A 17504-nucleotide genomic window follows, 5' to 3' on the forward strand; every position below is an offset into this window, starting at 1 on the left:
TTTTTACTTAAATTTACAAAGATATGTTGGGTTCTGAAGGAGATTAAGACGTCATGCGGAAGATTACAATTGCAAATAATATGATTGATAAATTAGATGATAAAAACTTATACTAAAAACTAATATTATTATATGAAAACTAATATAAAGAAAAATATTAAAACTGTTGAGAGATTAAATCTCCCCATAAACAAAACTCACTAAATGACTACATTATGGATTCTATTATGTTATGCTGTGAGAATAGGGATCTTCAATTTATAGATCTCCAAACTATTCCTCTAAGGAAAGAATAAACCAAATATGGAAGAAAATTATATTTTCCTTTCAGAAAAAGTTTAAGTATTTATGGTAATACTTGACTTTTCTTTAAGGAAATAAATAAACTTCAAATAAGGAAAGAAAATCAGGGCAAAACCCTAACAAAATATGTTTCATTTCTATCCTCAATCTTATCGCTACATTTATTTGCTATTTAAAATTGAAATTATAAAGACAAATGACAAATAAGTTTCTATATTAGCTCACTTATGAGCAAAATATATTATAACAATCTTTACTAATTTTATAACAATACATAAACTATACTCCCTCCGTTCCATATTGGATGGGCAGTTTCAACTTTACACGGTGATTAAGAAATCATTAATACATTGGAAGACTTCACCATTTTGCCCTTTGTTTATATCAATGCACATTGAAATGAGTTACAAAAAATACACAAACAATATAGGAATAGTCATATTAATTGTAGGGGTAAAATGGAAAAGAATTAATTAATTATATCCTAATTTAATAAGTGCTCAAATAATATGAAAAAAAATATTTTTAGTAAGATTCTCATCTAATATGGGACGGAGAGAGTAACAATATAATTTTATTAATGTTGGGCCCGGGCTTTCTTTACTAGTATCATATGCAAAAGAGAACTCTAGGCCCGTCTATGTGGCGCCACCGCAAACAATAATTCCCTTTGAATTTATTTATTTCCTAAACTAGCCTTTCCTTTCATGAATAGTTGTGACTTTTACGAAGAGTTATAACTTTTATGAAAGGTTGTGACATTTCTGAAGGGTTGTATTCCAAAGAGTTGTGACATTTTCGATAAAGCACAATAAACATTTGTTCACAGTACCCTTTATTGTATATAAATAGAGGGATTTCCTGCCACTATTATTTGTAGGTTTTTTCCGCTATAGAGTAGTCGAATTCAAATACATGAATTAAGCTTCTTATGAAGTTTGTTTCATTCCTCAAAGTTTTCTTCCTTCTATTTCATGAAGCTTAATATTTACTATAAGTCATAGTGATTCATGTAACTATGACAATTTATTTTTCCTATTTTGGTGACTTTTTTTAAACTATGTTAAAATTTTCAGCAAGGATGATTAAAAATTGATTTTCTCTTTTGTCCCTTTCTACATGTTTCTTCATATAAACAAAGAAAATTGATTTTAATTGCAACGCGACATTACTACTCTTGCACCTCTCAGTCCAAAACTCATAACGGTACTAAAATTGTTGAATTCATTACATTTGATTCTTTAATAAACAAAACTTTTATTTTTGCCACTATTATTTGTAGGTTTTTTTGGCTATTGGGGAGTCGAATTCAAATACATTATTCAAGCGTCATATGAAGTGTGTTTCATTCCTCAAAGTTTTCTTCCTCATATTTCATGAAACTTAATCTTTTACTGTAAGTCGTAGTGATTCATGTATATTGCAATTTCTTTTTGCTATTTTGATGACTTTTTTTTAACTCTGTTAAAAATGATTGAAAATTTTATCTTCTCTTTTGTCCCTTTCTAAAGGTTTCTTCATATACTTTTTGGGAAAATTGCTTGTGGGTTGTGCTATATTTGATAGCACACAACAACAAATATGTGATAACTAATATGGAACCAATGATGAAGTTTGTTAAAAGAACCAAACAGATCGCTCTCTTGCTTGCCAGAGTTAGTATATTATTTTAATTGTTTTTTCTTAGGTACAAACATTTTGTATGTCATTGCACTCTTCCTAGAATGCATAGAGACAATTAGTCCACTACTTTTATCGCAAGTTAGCTAATTTGTCATATTTCTTCGTCTCTTCTTTTTGGGCATAATAAGAGATCAAGATTTCTTGAAACTAACAAATGTCCAATATACACTATAACAAAAATAATTTTTATTGGCAATAAATATGCACATTAACGAAGAGTGCTAGAGCCTTTACCGACATTAATTAATTGTCTTTACATTCAATGTTGCTATAGACTTTAGGGACATATATATAGAGTATCAATTGCCTCTGAAATTCATATTTAGCGACAATTAAGCAATTAATTACCGTAAAAGCTAATTTTTTGTTGTAATGATAATTGTTTCTTTTGATTAAGGTTTTTTTTATTTATTTATTTATTTTTTTTATAATGAAGTAATAACTTTTTCTTTTAGCTTCTTTCAATTTAATTTGTCAAATGTAAACTTGGATACGGCTCGACAGACTATCTTTTTGAAATATATGTTGAGCAACATACCTTTTTCTTCTTGATTGTTAGGAAAGTAAAGTCGTCTTTATTATTATTGGTGGATATTTGTGAGTTAAGTGCTCACAAAATTATGCTGTAAGATTTTAATTTGTTATGTGTCAAAATTTTGATTTAGAATATCCAGTTGTTAACAGTTTCATTCAGATGTCACCTACTGTTTGGTCATAATTGCATTAATTCTTTGTAACTGCATGTAATAATCATAACAATAACTATGGTTCAATTCCAAATAAGTTGGGGCCGGTGATATGAAACTTAAGCAATAGTAATGACTATTATGAGATAATGAGGAAAAACATTTATGATACTAACAATTTTAGTGTCATTTTAACATACATGATACGATATACTATAATAAAAAAGTGAATGATGGAGGTTCATGAGAAAGGAACCAAAAAAATTTCATTTGAATTTAGTTATTATTTCTTGACAATATAGTGTATGTATCGAAAATACGAATGTTACCGAATGATCATATGTAAGCTTAATAAAATAGTTCAATCCCATGCGAAGCACGGACAATTTACCTAGTTATAATAAATAGTAGGTCTATATCCATAATCTTACTTAGAGTTTAATCATAAATTTTGAAAATTTATCTTTAAATGTCGAAACTCAACTTTAGATTTCAAAACTCAAATTTTCAAATTTTTACTTCAAAATCTATGGTCAAACGGAAGCTTAAAACATTGTTTGGCTCAATTCTAAAAATCGTAAAAGTTCTTATTCATAGAATTTGAATTCAAAATTCACATTTGTGACTTTTCTCAATTAAGAATAAGATCAAACAACTAATAGGTATGAAACACCCACCTTAGCATTTACTAGTACTTAAGAGTCTTGAAAATCGAGGAAGTTATTCAAGGGCTTAAATGTGGTTTAAGAACACGCAAATTGAGATTATTAAAATATGTGATTTGTATAATATAATAACTTGTTCAATTTATCTGAATAAGACAAGAGGATAACAAATTATTGAATTGAAATAAAATAATAAATTAAGTAAATAAAAAGAGTCTATGGTCTGATATTATATTATTGATATTAATCAGGATAATGAGTAACAAAGCTTAAGAAGTAGTATATATGTTGTTGGTGAAAGAATAATGATTCCACGGTTTACACTGAATGAAAGATAATTTATAGCCAAATTCTAGGAAACACTGTCTACGAAATTTGCCTCCACAATGACTCTTGTTTGCTCACATCTATATCAGTTACATAACAGAACAGATGGGGAAGATTGTGAATCTTCCAAAAAATGATTGAGCTTCGCTCTTATCTTATTCAGTTGCAGCCTAAAAGTTTTTCTTGTGGTTCCGAAGCTAGGTGGGCTTATAACGCAATTTTTGGCTCAAATGTCCAAGACCTAGAGAATTTCTCTTTAAATGTGATTGTCTCCTCCGTAATAAGAGAGATACTTGGTACCTATTCTTGTTGAATTAGATCTGACCTACATAGTAAATACAATAACCCAAATAATTTCAATATTGTTTACTGTTAAACAAACAAATCTCTTGGTATATTTTGGGAAAAATTCAGAAATTAGGATAATTTAAAGCTGGGTCATCCAACATAGTAATAGTTTAGATAATAACTAAATATAACGAAAATTTCTGAAATTTACTCTATATTAGTAATACAATCATTTCTGAAATTTCGTAATACATCATTGTTTCAATAATTCACTTTATATCAGTGATATAATAAATACAAAATAAATTGTTATATCATAGCGAATTGTTCTATTATTGATACAAAATCTTAATATAATTCTACTATATTATAAAAGGGAGTTTAGGCCCAACTATAATATATAATATTTAAGATTGGTTATTTTCCCAATCTTCAATATTATATATTATACTTGTGGGATTTTTAAAATTTCTACTATGCCCAAGTATAATATATAATATTCAAGATTGGGACTTTCTTGAATATTATATATTATATTTATTATATAGTAGAACTTGGGCATAAACTCCCTTTAAAAAAATAAAATAAAATAAAATATATATATATATATTGATAATTATTGTAATTTTTAATGCTTTTTAAGTCATTTGTAAATGATAAGGGAGTTTAGGCCCAATTATTATTATTATTATATATATATATATATATATATAATTTTAAAAGGGAGTTTATGCCCAAGTTCTACTATATAATAAATATAATACATAATATTCAAGAAAGTCCTGAAGTTTATACCCAACTATAATATATAATATTCAAGATTGGGACTTTCTTGGATATTATATATTATATTTATTATATAGTACAACTTGGGCATAAACTCCCTTTTAAAATAATATATATATATATATATATATCTCACAAATGGAAAAGTCCCAATCAAGGAAGCAACATATATCATTTACAAATGACTTAAAAAGCATTAAAAATTACAATAATTATCAATATATATTTATTATTTTATTTTTTTTTTATTTTTTATTTTTTAAAGGGAGTTTATGCCCAAGTTCTACTATATAATAAATATAATATATAATATTCAAGAAAGTCCCAATCTTGAATATTATATATTATAATTGGGCCTAAACTCCCTTTTATAATATAGTAGAATAGAATAGAAAGAATAGAAAATATATATATGTCACAAATGGAAAAGTCTCAATCAAGGAAGCAACATATATCATTTACAAATGACTTAATAAAAAGCATTAAAAATTACAATAATTATCACTTTAAATATTTAAAAGCTATATAATAAAGAGCAACTTTCACATATAGCAAACACAAAATTCATATTTGTATGTTATAACAAACTTTGCATAATTGCACTCCATAGCAAACATAAATATGTATATTTCGCTATACATATACAAAAGAAAGCAGTTGTATAATCTGCTTTGGTATACATATACAAAAAGATCAATTGTATAAAGTGAGAGAGACGAGTGAGCGAGCGAGATCTGGGAGAGTGGCTAGTGAGATCTGGGAGAGTGGCGAGTGAGATCTGGGAGAGGGGAGAGAGAAGAACGAAAATATATGTATATATACAATTTTCACTCATTTTATACATTTGCGTTTTTGTATAAAGTGAGAGAGCGAGATCTGAGAGAGTGGCGAGCGAGATCTAGGAGAGGGGAGAGAGAGAAACGAAAATATATGTATATATACAATTTCTCTCGCTTTATACAAACACAAACGCAATTTATACAATTTGCGATTTTTGTATAAAGTGAGAGAGACGAGTGAGAGAGCGAGATCTGGGAGAGTGGCGAGCGAGATCTGGGAGAGGGGAGAGAGGGGAACGAAAATATATGTATATATACAATTTTCTCTCGCTTTATACAAACACAAACGCACTTTATATACTTACGTTTGTATAAAAAACGAGAGAGGCGAGGGAGAGAACAAGAGTGGCGAGCGAGATTCACCAGGAGAGAGGTTAAATAACAATAGTTTGCTATGGGGTACAATTAAATCAAACTATATTTATAGCATTTAATTTGAATTAATAATTTGCTATTATATACAATTTTCCCTATAATAAAATAGGGTGACTCTCAGAATTGTATCAGACTCACATATATTGGGACAAAAAAAATAACACATATCATTTCAAAATTACCAAAAAAGTATTATAAATAATAATAATCAACAACTTAAAATATCTGAAAGACATTTTAAAAGGGTTAATTTTGTAATTTTATCCATATCACATAAATTAGGACAATGTGACCAGTAATGTACGTTATTTCAAAGTTACATAAAAATATTATAAATCACAATAATTAATAACTTAATTTTTTTAAAAAAAACATATGAAAATTTGGATGACTCTCCAAATTTCATTTGTGTCATATAAATTGAGACAACAAAAATAGCATATATTGGGTCCATTTTAATTTGTTTGTCTTATTTTATTTTTTTTGTCTTTTTTATATTTAAAAATTGCGTAAAAATACTATAAATCATGATAATTGACAACATAAAATATGTTTTGAAAAAAATACAAAAAATTCCACTGATTCTTGAAGTGAATCTATCGTAAAAATACTATAAATCATGGTAATTGACAACATAAAATATTTTTAAAATGTTGTATGTGGTAGTCTTATTATGCCTTAAATAGCGTCACAGAAAGTACAGATTTGTGATAAAAAAAAAACTTATTCCTTTATCCACGCAAACAATCGCTTCAAAAACTCGGTTATTAGCCCCAAAACATATTATTGCGCCCATGCATAGCACAGACAACATTATCTAGTATAATATATAGGAGAAACATCTCCATATGTATTTATCTTTTTTCTCATTTTCTTGGCCTTTCTTTTTATTTAAATTAATTATTTTATTGTAAAAGTCAATTATTTAATTTATTACAATAAATATTATATTAATGGAAAAACATTTACAACAAAGACTCTTCACATGCCAACTTACAAGGAGTAATTATTCATAATTCATACCTCTCTAATTTCTATTATTAATAAAATAAAATAAAATTTGTCCTTCTTCTAATTACAATTACGAAAAAAAAATATATTTTTAATATTTTATCTTTATTATTTAATTTATATAAAAGGTTGTATTACTTAATTAATTACAAAAATCTATATATATAATAAAGGTCTCTATAAACAAGGTGATGCGACACCTCTCAATAGCATAGAAAGCTATTTATCTTTTTTCTTCCTTTTTTGAGTTTTTTCATTATTTTTTTCATTAATCAATTCATTAAAAAATTAAAAAAATCAATCATATTCATTACATATAATTATATCACATGAAAGTTACAAAAAAACCTCTACCTATTTGAATTCTCTAATTAATAATGTCTCCTCAACTTCCTTCTACTTAATTCTCATCTATAAATAACAATCACCTATGGTGTTGTTGCATGTCCATTTCTATTTTCTCCAACTTCATATTGTTAATANACTTGGTACCTATTCTTGTTGAATTAGATCTGACCTACATAGTAAATACAATAACCCAAATAATTTCAATATTGTTTACTGTTAAACAAACAAATCTCTTGGTATATTTTGGGAAAAATTCAGAAATTAGGATAATTTAAAGCTGGGTCATCCAACATAGTAATAGTTTAGATAATAACTAAATATAACGAAAATTTCTGAATTTTACTCTATATTAGTAATACAATCATTTCTGAAATTTCGTAATACATCAGTGTTTCAATAATTCACTTTATATCAGTGATATAATAAATACAAAATAAATTGTAATATCATAGCGAATTATTCTATTATTGATACAAAATCTTAATCTTATCTTAATCTTAATCTTAATATAATATAAAGGAGAAACATAGACAAGGTGATGTGGCACCTCTCTATGATCTCCATATGTATTTATCTTTTTTCTCATTTTTTTGGCCTTTCTTTTTATTTAAATTAATTATTTTATTGTAAAATTCAATTATTTAATTTATTACAATAAATATTATATTAATGGAAAAACATTTACAACAAAGAGTCTTCACATGCCAACTTACAAGGAGTAATTATTCATAATTCATACCTCTCTAATTTCTATTATTAATAAAAAAAATTAATTTTTTGTCCTTCTTCTAATTACAATTATGAAAAAAAAATATTTTTTTAATATTTGATCTTTATTATTTAATTTATATAAAAGGTTGTATTACTTAATTAATTACAAAAATCTATATATATAATAAAGGTCTCTATAAACAAGGTGATGTGGCACCTCTCAATGGCATAGAAAGCTATTTATCCTTTTTCTTCCTTTTTTGAGTTTTTCCATTCATTTTTTTCATTAATCAATTCATTAAAAAATTAAAAAAATTAATCATATTCATTACATATAATTATATCACATGAAAGTTACAAAAAAACCTCTACCTATTTGAATTCTCTAATTAAATAATATGTCTCCTCAACTTCCTTCTACTTAATTCTCATCTATAAATAACAATCATCTATGGTGTTGTTGCATGTCCATTTCTATTTTCTCCAACTTCATATTGTTAATATATATTTTTTGTTTTTCAATTTGTATGAAGATTATAGATATATTTTTTAGAATTTCTTCTTGTGTTACAATTGCCAAGCAAAAGTTAATCAAGATGAAGAAGAAAGTTTGAAGGTGGTGTAAGATTCGTCAAAAGAGATTCAAAAATTAATTCGCTACAAGTCATCAAAACGAAGAAGAAAGTTTAATGACGGTGGGAGATTCATCAAGAGTTCGAAAGAGTAAAATTTGAAAAAGTAGAAGTTTCAATAATTTACAAATATATAGATGCACTTATTGTTGCTTGTATAATTTTTCAATTAATTATTTATCCATCAAGATATGTACCTTCAAGAACAAGATTATATTACAAAGCACACTTTTTGTATCAAGGGCAACACGATCTTTCACGAATTGTTTTGTTGCTTAAAGAAAACTTTTGATATTTTCATTATATAAACTTTTGTCTTTTGCATATACAATTCATATTTTATATCGATATATATTATGTATATAACATGTTAATATGACATAATTTCTCAATCAAGATTCTATCATCTTTTGTTTAGCTTTATCCGCTTTTTTTCATTCTAATTTAGATGATATAACACATTTTTTTTTCTTTTGTGGATTTTGAATTGACTAAAAAGGAGATGAGTTCCCCTCCATTAAGTTTTTGTTTCTTATTTGTTAACACTTGTGTAAAATTAGTCGATATATATTATTGTTGGATTCAAATTTCACAAAACATTTAATTCTTCTAATTTAATGAAATTTTTCAGAATGAACCAAGTTTGTTCTGCCAATATCTAATTACAATGAACATATTTTCTTAAGTTTTAGAGAAAATTGATATTTGTTTAAGTTGATTATGAAACTCAAACAATGAGTTTACTCTCTTCATTAATTAATTTGTTTGATAACTAAAATATTTATATAATATTTATACAACTAATTATATCTCATAAATTACAAAAACCTCCGTTTATTCACTTTTTCTACTTAAATAATGACATATCTCCTCAACTCCTTTATACGATTCTTTTTATTACCTCTACATTTAGTTTTCCCAACATTTAATAGATTTAGATTTTAGTCTATCATTTGCACATCAACTATTCAAGATTTACACGTAGAACATTTTCATGGGAGCATATATTTTTTCTTTATTTGTGATTATAAGCTTTTGGTAACAAGACATACTCTAATTTTGTTTAAAATTAATAGGGAAATACTACTATGTTGCGTTGTTCTTTTTATTAAAGGGTTGATCCATCTCATGACTTATAATTTTTTTTTATCTATTTATAATTTTTGCTGAAATAACATGTCTCCTCAATTTCCTTTTACTTAATTCTTTCTCTCTTGTTTTAAGACTTCTTTCCATTTTTCTTTCATTTACATCATCTATTAAAATTACTCAAAATTAAGTCATTTATCTATTTCATAAATGAGCGCTCTAAATAACTTTAAAATAAATAATTTATTCTCCTGATGACGTTATGCACACATTCTGTATTTAAAAAGTCATTTCTTTTATAATTATTTAACATTGTAAATGAGGGCAAAAATGGAAGAATTTTTCAACATCTCTCTTAAACTTGGAACAATTCACTTATTTTAAACTATAAAAAAAAGGGCTCAACAATTCACTTATTTTGAAATAGAGGGAATAAGTATTATTTATTAAAACTCGAGATTTTTAAAGTTTGTACTAAAATAATGAAATATATTTTTCTATTTTCTAACTTTTTAGTAATTAAATAAATGACCTCAACAAAACATACAAAATACACACTAAAATGAATTGAAGTATTATTTTAGTGAAATATATTGAGTAAATAAAGATAAACTTTTTTTATTATTTGTGTGAAGACGAAAAAAATTATAAATAATTTCGATATGATATAAAAACAAACGATAGCAGGAACTCTTATATACTAAAAGTCCTACTTATTCTTTTTCTCCCATTCTTTGCTTTTTTTGTCATTATTTAAATTGTGATTTTCTCTAAATAATTATATATTTAGTGAGTTTTGTAACTCCTCAAAAGTTAAAATATTCACTATTTATTATTTGTATAATTATTCTTTGATAATTAAAACAAATAAAAATGACGATATATTTTGTATCAAGTTGTTTGTTGAAATATTAATATTGATTGCTTTCCAATTTTATTATTGCGATTTTTTATATTTATATTTTATTTGATTAGAAAATAGTTAGTCGTTCTTTCCTTTGTATTACTATTGACATGTTTTTTGTTTTTTTTCATATTTTAACTTGCACAATTTTTTTTTAAATAAAGAAAAAAAATTACGTACCTAACAAGTATATTTTTTGTTAAATAAATCATATTGAAGAATTATATCTAAAAGGGTCTAAGTTCAGTAGTTCCTTATATAAAATAAGCATTCCTACTTTTAAAAAAACGAGAGGAAAGATTATTTACGTTTCATTTGATGATCTACGACAAATAAGAAATTAAGTAGAAAATTAAGTTAGCATTTTTTTTTTTTCAAAATATTAAACATATTCTTTTCACCCCAACAAAATAATACGAAAATAGTATCTTATAAATTGAAACAATTATCATAAACATTTTAAAGCTTTTACCAAAGTATTGATCATATTTCTTCTTTTTTAGTATGTGCTAATTTATAAAAGAAATTGTCTTAAAAATATTTGTTATGATCGCGCGAAGCGCAAACATGTTAACTAGTAAATTATAAAACTTATTATATCAATGATACAAAACGAATTTCAATAACTCTTATTATGTTTGAAAATTTCTTTAAATTCTCACTATGTTTGGTAAATATTATGTACTCTAAAATTTAGCTCGTTAGGTAATTAGACTTATTTTTTAATCTATTTACAAATGCAATTAGAAGGAAAGTAAACGAGAATGGCGCATAATAGGATCATCAAAAAGAGAACTGGGAAAAGAAGCAACCAAAACCAAACCCATCAAGTCAGGCGCGCTAAAAGTCTGAACACTACACTCCTCCCCTATTCTCCTCTGACTTTCTCGTCACACTTTTTAACCATTCCACTCCAACCAATCTGTCAGTTCTTAAACTTTTCTTCAAATATCTAACATTCCCATTGCAGTGTGTGAGGTTTCAGAAATGGCGGATCCGCAGAGAAAATGGGTGACCGACGATGTGTTAACATACTCATATCTTCTCCTCTACATTGCACTCTCTAGTGGCCAGATCTTCTTCAACAAGGTCGCTTCTTATTCCTTTTAATTAACCACGTAAATTTGCCTATAATTTTTTTTTTTTTGATTCACTATCTATATTGCATTGATCTTCTGACTTTTATTGATACTGGAGTAATGTTTTCTGCCTTGGATCTATGGGCGACTTTCGCCTCTGCTTTCAAAAGTTTCATAAGATATGTGTTTATAGTACTAATTTTGCACCCATAATAACATGAGAGTATTGGGCAGTCACTCAGCGGAGCCATGATTTGAAACTTATGAGTTCATGATTTTAGTCCTTTTGAGTTACTGTCTTCTAGATAGATAATTTGTAAACAGGCAAATAAAAGGTTTGAACCAAAAATGCTGTATGTCAGTTGAATCCGCTTTCTACACTCTAGCTCCGCCCCTGTGCAGTGGTACTTTGCGTCCATTTAGTTAAAATCGCGGATCTGTTTTTGACAGTTGGAAGAAATGTCTCTTGCTATGAGTGATATACACGTACTAGACATTGTTGCAAGGTTGTGAAATTACGCCCTAAGTGTAGTGTCGACGTTTATAGGCCAATTGCACTTCAACCGGTCCTTAACTCTGGCTTCATTTCTGTATTTTTTTATTGTTATAGAGGATAAGCAGGGAAATCAAGTAATCAAGTAAATGAACTAGTTCTTAGACATTTGAAGTCACAAAGGTGGAGTTTAATGATATAGAACTTCATATTCCTTTCATGGGAAGCAGTAGTACCATAAGTCTTATCAATTCATCGATTTGTTTGTTCCAAGTGTATTGTTTTTGAAAACATTTTATTCCTTTAACCGGAAACTTAAGGTTGCATTCTGTTTCTAATCAGTCTAAAGTCTCTTTTACCAGTTTAAACTTTAAAGAAGTTACTGAAGTTAAAACACTGGAAATATTCTTATCTTCTAGCATTGCTTTTATGCGCTGCTGACATCTATATTTTGTTCATTTTACAACTTAGTTGAGAATTCATTCTAGAAATTGTTAAGTGAACATATAGAAGTGTCACTCAATATACAGAAGGACCGATGTATTAGATAGATTACGGAAACTCTAAAGTAAGTATTATTGCCATAGATGACTTTCAGTTTCTTTTAGCCAGTATTGAGGTGTACTAGTGCCTCGAAACAGGTTTGTGGTCAATGGATGTAAATGAGTTTCTTTTTCTGGTATAAAGTCTCGACTGAGCTTATATGGAATTGTTATGCTGGTTGAACAAGTTTTTGATGCTCTCTTCACATATATGAGACCCAAATCAAACTGATAAAAAGGTTGTAAAAAAGAGCAGATACAAATGTGTAAGCAACTTCATAGTACTGAACCTTTTGTGCATATTAAAATTCATTTTGTTTTTGGTTGCTGTATCGATAGTTTTCCTTTTTTCCATATATCCATGTCCTGTCCCTTACTGTTTTCCTTTGCAAATGTTCCCTTCCACGTCAGTTATGATGGGGACACTGGAATGAACTAGGGTTTCATGTTATAATGGCCTATCGATCATGATCGTATAAGTTCCTTAATTGTGATCTGTCATGCATTCAGTTAGATTTGATCTGTAAGTTTTTATTCTAATAGTCCTGGAACTTAGATCATTGTCCTTTTTTCTTTTATATCCATGTCTATCATTAGATAATTTCACCATAGCTCCGATACTTGAATTTTGAGAACCTGCAACATCTTAGTCAATTAACTGCCTATAAAATAATTTTCTGTTAGTGTGAGAGAGAGAGGTTGGGATTTTCTTTGGAACTGAGGCCAGTGACCACAATACTTTATTTGATCATGGCTTTCCGCTTCTTTGCTTTTTCATGGAGAGAAGACAAGATAAAGATGTGTCATCCTTTATCTAGCCCTATTATAAGTCAACTTTAGTTAACAATTGCAGGCTTTTAGACTAGTTCGCATCTCTGACATATTGTAGCTCCTTTAGGCTTTATCTGACTTATAGTGATGTGTGTTGCAGTGGGTTTTGTCTTCAAAAGAAATAAACTTTCCCTATCCCCTTGGATTGACTCTGCTTCACATGGTCTTCTCCTCAATTCTATGTTTTATGCTTACCAAGGTTCTGAAGGTAAGGAATATTCCCTTTTGTTTTTTAATGGTTTCATGAATGTCACCTTATAGTGCTAATTTAGGGGATTTCATGCAGATAATGAAAGTTGAGGAAGGGATGACTCTAGATATGTGAGTATTCTAGTGAAAGAGTTTCATGTCAAATATATGTCTTATTATTGATATTGGTTGGTTTCTATCAGAGGAATTATTTTCTTTCCTGACATTGTACTTAAGCTCATTTGGTCCTTTGTTCCCAAGTTATATGTCCACGTTTCTTTTTCTTTTTTCGATGTGATAACGGTTTTCACTTTTGTATGAAAAGAATTATACCATGTATCTTACCTCACGAGAAATTACACATCAATCTGCCTTTTTTATCCTAAAAAAAAACTATTCCTTTTCATCAACTCTTAATAAAAATGAAATTCAATTTGTTGCCTCCACGTGTTCTTATAGAGTTGTTACATATTTAAATTCTGATCTTATAAATGTGCCAACTGAATTGTAACTAAAATGGAGTAATCAAATAAGCTAAAAAAGGAGTTCAGTATGCTGATGTAATTACCCAAAGTTTTTACCAAATAATGAGAGAAACAAAAGTTAATGTTGAACTTTCTACTTACCTATTTGTGTGAACTTGACCACGAAGTTGAAGAAACTTTCAGTTTGGGCTTCTCATTATCTTTTTTGCCTGCATTCAAATTCATCCATGTAAGACAACTATTTGCTCTTGTTATTGTTTTTCTTCTCCTTCTTGTTGTTCTTTTTTTTTTTGTGGTTATCTTTTGTCAGATTTTCTCTTCCAATTGTTTTTAAAATTGTCATTCATTCAACATATTGTGGTTTTAATATGCAGATACATTAGTTCGGTCATACCTATTGGTGCAATGTTTGCAATGACACTTTGGCTTGGAAACACTGCCTACCTCTATATTTCTGTTTCGTTTGCTCAGATGTTGAAAGCAATCAGTAAGTAGTACTTTTTGAGCTGTCTTATAAATTGTAGACTGTAGAAGGTAAAAGTAAATACAGCTTTAGGATAGAAATATATTCACAGGGGAACTGTCATGCAGCACTTCATGCTTGATAGACAGCTTTAGAGGCTCGGCTGGTGACCACCTGCTCAAGTACTTTTTTGATTTGTGCCAAGGGCATCATCTCTCTCTCTTATGGTTTCTTCTGCAGTGCCAGTAGCAGTTTTCATTCTGGGTGTTGCAGCCGGACTCGAAATGATGAGCTGCAGAATGCTTCTCATAATGTCAGTAATCAGTTTGGGTGTACTTGTGGCTTCTTATGGGGAAATAGATATTAACTGGGTAGGTGTTGTCTATCAAATGGGAGGTGTTGTTGGAGAAGCTTTGAGGCTTATATTTATGGAGATTCTGGTGAAACGAAAAGGCCTGAAGCTCAATCCCATATCTGTGATGTACTATGTTAGCCCATGCAGGCATGTATTTTTATAGTCTAAAAGCTTGACGTGTTGATAATTTTATTTTTTCTGTTTCAACTCTATAAATTCTCTATTTGATTGGAATCTTCTTGACAAATGCAGTGCTCTTTGTCTTTTAGTTCCGTGGATCTTTTTGGAGAAACCTAAGATGGATGAACAGAGGACATGGAGCTTTCAACCTCTTATTCTAACCCTAAATTCTCTATGTACCTTTGCCTTGAATCTGTCAGTTTTTCTGGTGATTCAACATACAAGTGCCCTGACAATTCGTGTTGCTGGAGTTGTCAAAGATTGGGTGGTTGTGCTGTTATCTGCACTACTTTTTGCTGATACGAAATTGACGCTGATTAACCTTTTTGGTTATGCTATTGGTAACTTTTCTAACCTCCTTCTCGAAATTCTTCTCCTAACCCTCTTGTGTCGCTGCAGAGATATTACTCTTTTTTTTTTTACCGCCGAGACATTATTTTAACTATTTAAAGAGCATTACAGTCATGTTCAATGTTCTCCTGTGCTGAGTTCCACTATTCTCATGCAGTCAAATTTATAGGATCAATCTATAAAAAGATTAGATCAGTGAATGCATTTTTGTTATCTGCCTTTTTATTATGATGAGAAATAGTGTGTCAAAGGTGGTCCCCAGACGATGGATCAATCCCTTATATTGAAAAACCTGCTTTAAATCTTCATCTCGTCTTGCTTTGGTTCAATTTAACTTCTGGCAGCTGCATAATCCTTCTGATGTATATCTGTGGGTTTATGCAAACTTAAGAGCTTTTGAGAATGGACTCTACCAACTACCATAACTGCAAATATCAATGCTGCTGCTAGTCCATAGAGAATATCTAAGATTTCTTTTGATCTTGTGCAATTGTTTTTTTTTTTCTTTTCAGAATTTGTATTAGATTGGACTGACATAATCATCACTTCTAGTTAGTGATTCTTTGGAGACAGATGCCAACTAAGGGTTATGGATCTTAGTTGTACATCATTTTGTAACTTGGAGGGTGATAAGTGTAATGCTGAACTAAACTTCATGTTGATTGGGACGGTTTTTTTGATTATTTCTCATGCTAGTAAGCCTAAACATAAGTTTCTGCCTATTGTGTTTATATGTGTGGTAAGAAGTATGAAGATTCATGGTACTACTTCATGAGCTCTTAATAACATATGAAGTTGTGGTGCTCTGTGCAGCTATTGCAGGTGTAGCAGCATATAATAATCACAAGCTAAAAAAGGGTACTTCCCAAGCAAGTTCAGACGAGTCTGAACCCACTGTACCTTTAATACAATCTTCAAATTCCAACAAGTAGATGTATGTGAAGAACAACCTCTCAATTTATCCTGAGGTCTTGTATGTAAATGATGGGAATTGTTCAAGTTCTTGTATGCTCTTATTTGGGGATGGGATTCCACACCCTGGCTCAAGATTTTGCTTATGAGAAGCCATAGTGAAACACAGTGATATTTGACTCGAAAGCATGCTTGTGGATGCAACCTTTTCTGATTGCTTCTGCTTTTGAATTTGGAGGATTTTTGTGATACATGTGATGATAGAAACAAAAAAAGTTATACTTGTATGACGTAGAGACTTCGGACCTTGTTCTGGATGAAAATAGGCTGGACTGACATCAAAACATGCTGACAGTTAACATACTACAATGTATTGCGAGACATTTTGAATTTCAGCAGTTTTTGGCTGAAATTCTTTTATATACAAGGCTGTTGTGCAATTGAGTTCTATTCTTCTTCTGTATTATGTTGTGCTCTGTAAATCAGAGTATGCGACAATGTTTTCAATGCCTAAGTAGGATATTTCAGAATGATAGAACTTATATATAGAAATTGTGAGTTCATGTTGGTAAAATGAGATTTGCAGGATTGCATTGCACGGCTACTGCCTACTGATAAGTGGAAGATCCCATGGGCCTGGCTGTATCCACCAGTAGTTTGATGGAACTTCTCGACACATAGGACTCTGAAGGGTTGACAGGTGATGAATAATTGAAAATATGTAGCTCAGATTGTGCATTAACATGGGATTTGCTTGATATTTTCTATTGAATTTATGTTGATATCAAATCATTCACTCTTCTGACAGATCTCTTCCGTCGAAATTTTGTTTCAAATTTCCTTCACTAATTTTTCTGTATTTTCTTTTCTCATAAGTTGTTGGTTTGTCTGATTTCCAGATCATCTTGTACTAGATCTAGTTGTTTCTTATGCAGATACTTTTAACTTCAATTAATTTTTTCTTGGTACTCATATGT

The 17504-nt window shown here is 29.0% G+C and overlaps 1 protein-coding gene across 1 annotated transcript; it reads left to right on the forward strand.

The window, feature by feature from the left end:
- Nucleotides 1-11432: 11432 nt before the first annotated feature.
- Nucleotides 11433-16967, forward strand: LOC125877737 (probable sugar phosphate/phosphate translocator At3g14410). The gene is made up of 7 exons (XM_049558970.1): nucleotides 11433-11736; nucleotides 13693-13800; nucleotides 13879-13913; nucleotides 14641-14753; nucleotides 14970-15231; nucleotides 15337-15605; nucleotides 16429-16967. Exons 1-7 carry the CDS (start codon nucleotides 11635-11637, stop codon nucleotides 16545-16547), a joined length of 1008 nt encoding a protein of 335 aa, XP_049414927.1. The 5' UTR covers nucleotides 11433-11634; the 3' UTR covers nucleotides 16548-16967.
- Nucleotides 16968-17504: the final 537 nt, after the last annotated feature.

Source organism: Solanum stenotomum, chromosome 9 (genome assembly GCF_019186545.1).
Source record: "Solanum stenotomum isolate F172 chromosome 9, ASM1918654v1, whole genome shotgun sequence".
Classification (NCBI taxonomy): domain Eukaryota; kingdom Viridiplantae; phylum Streptophyta; class Magnoliopsida; order Solanales; family Solanaceae; genus Solanum; species Solanum stenotomum.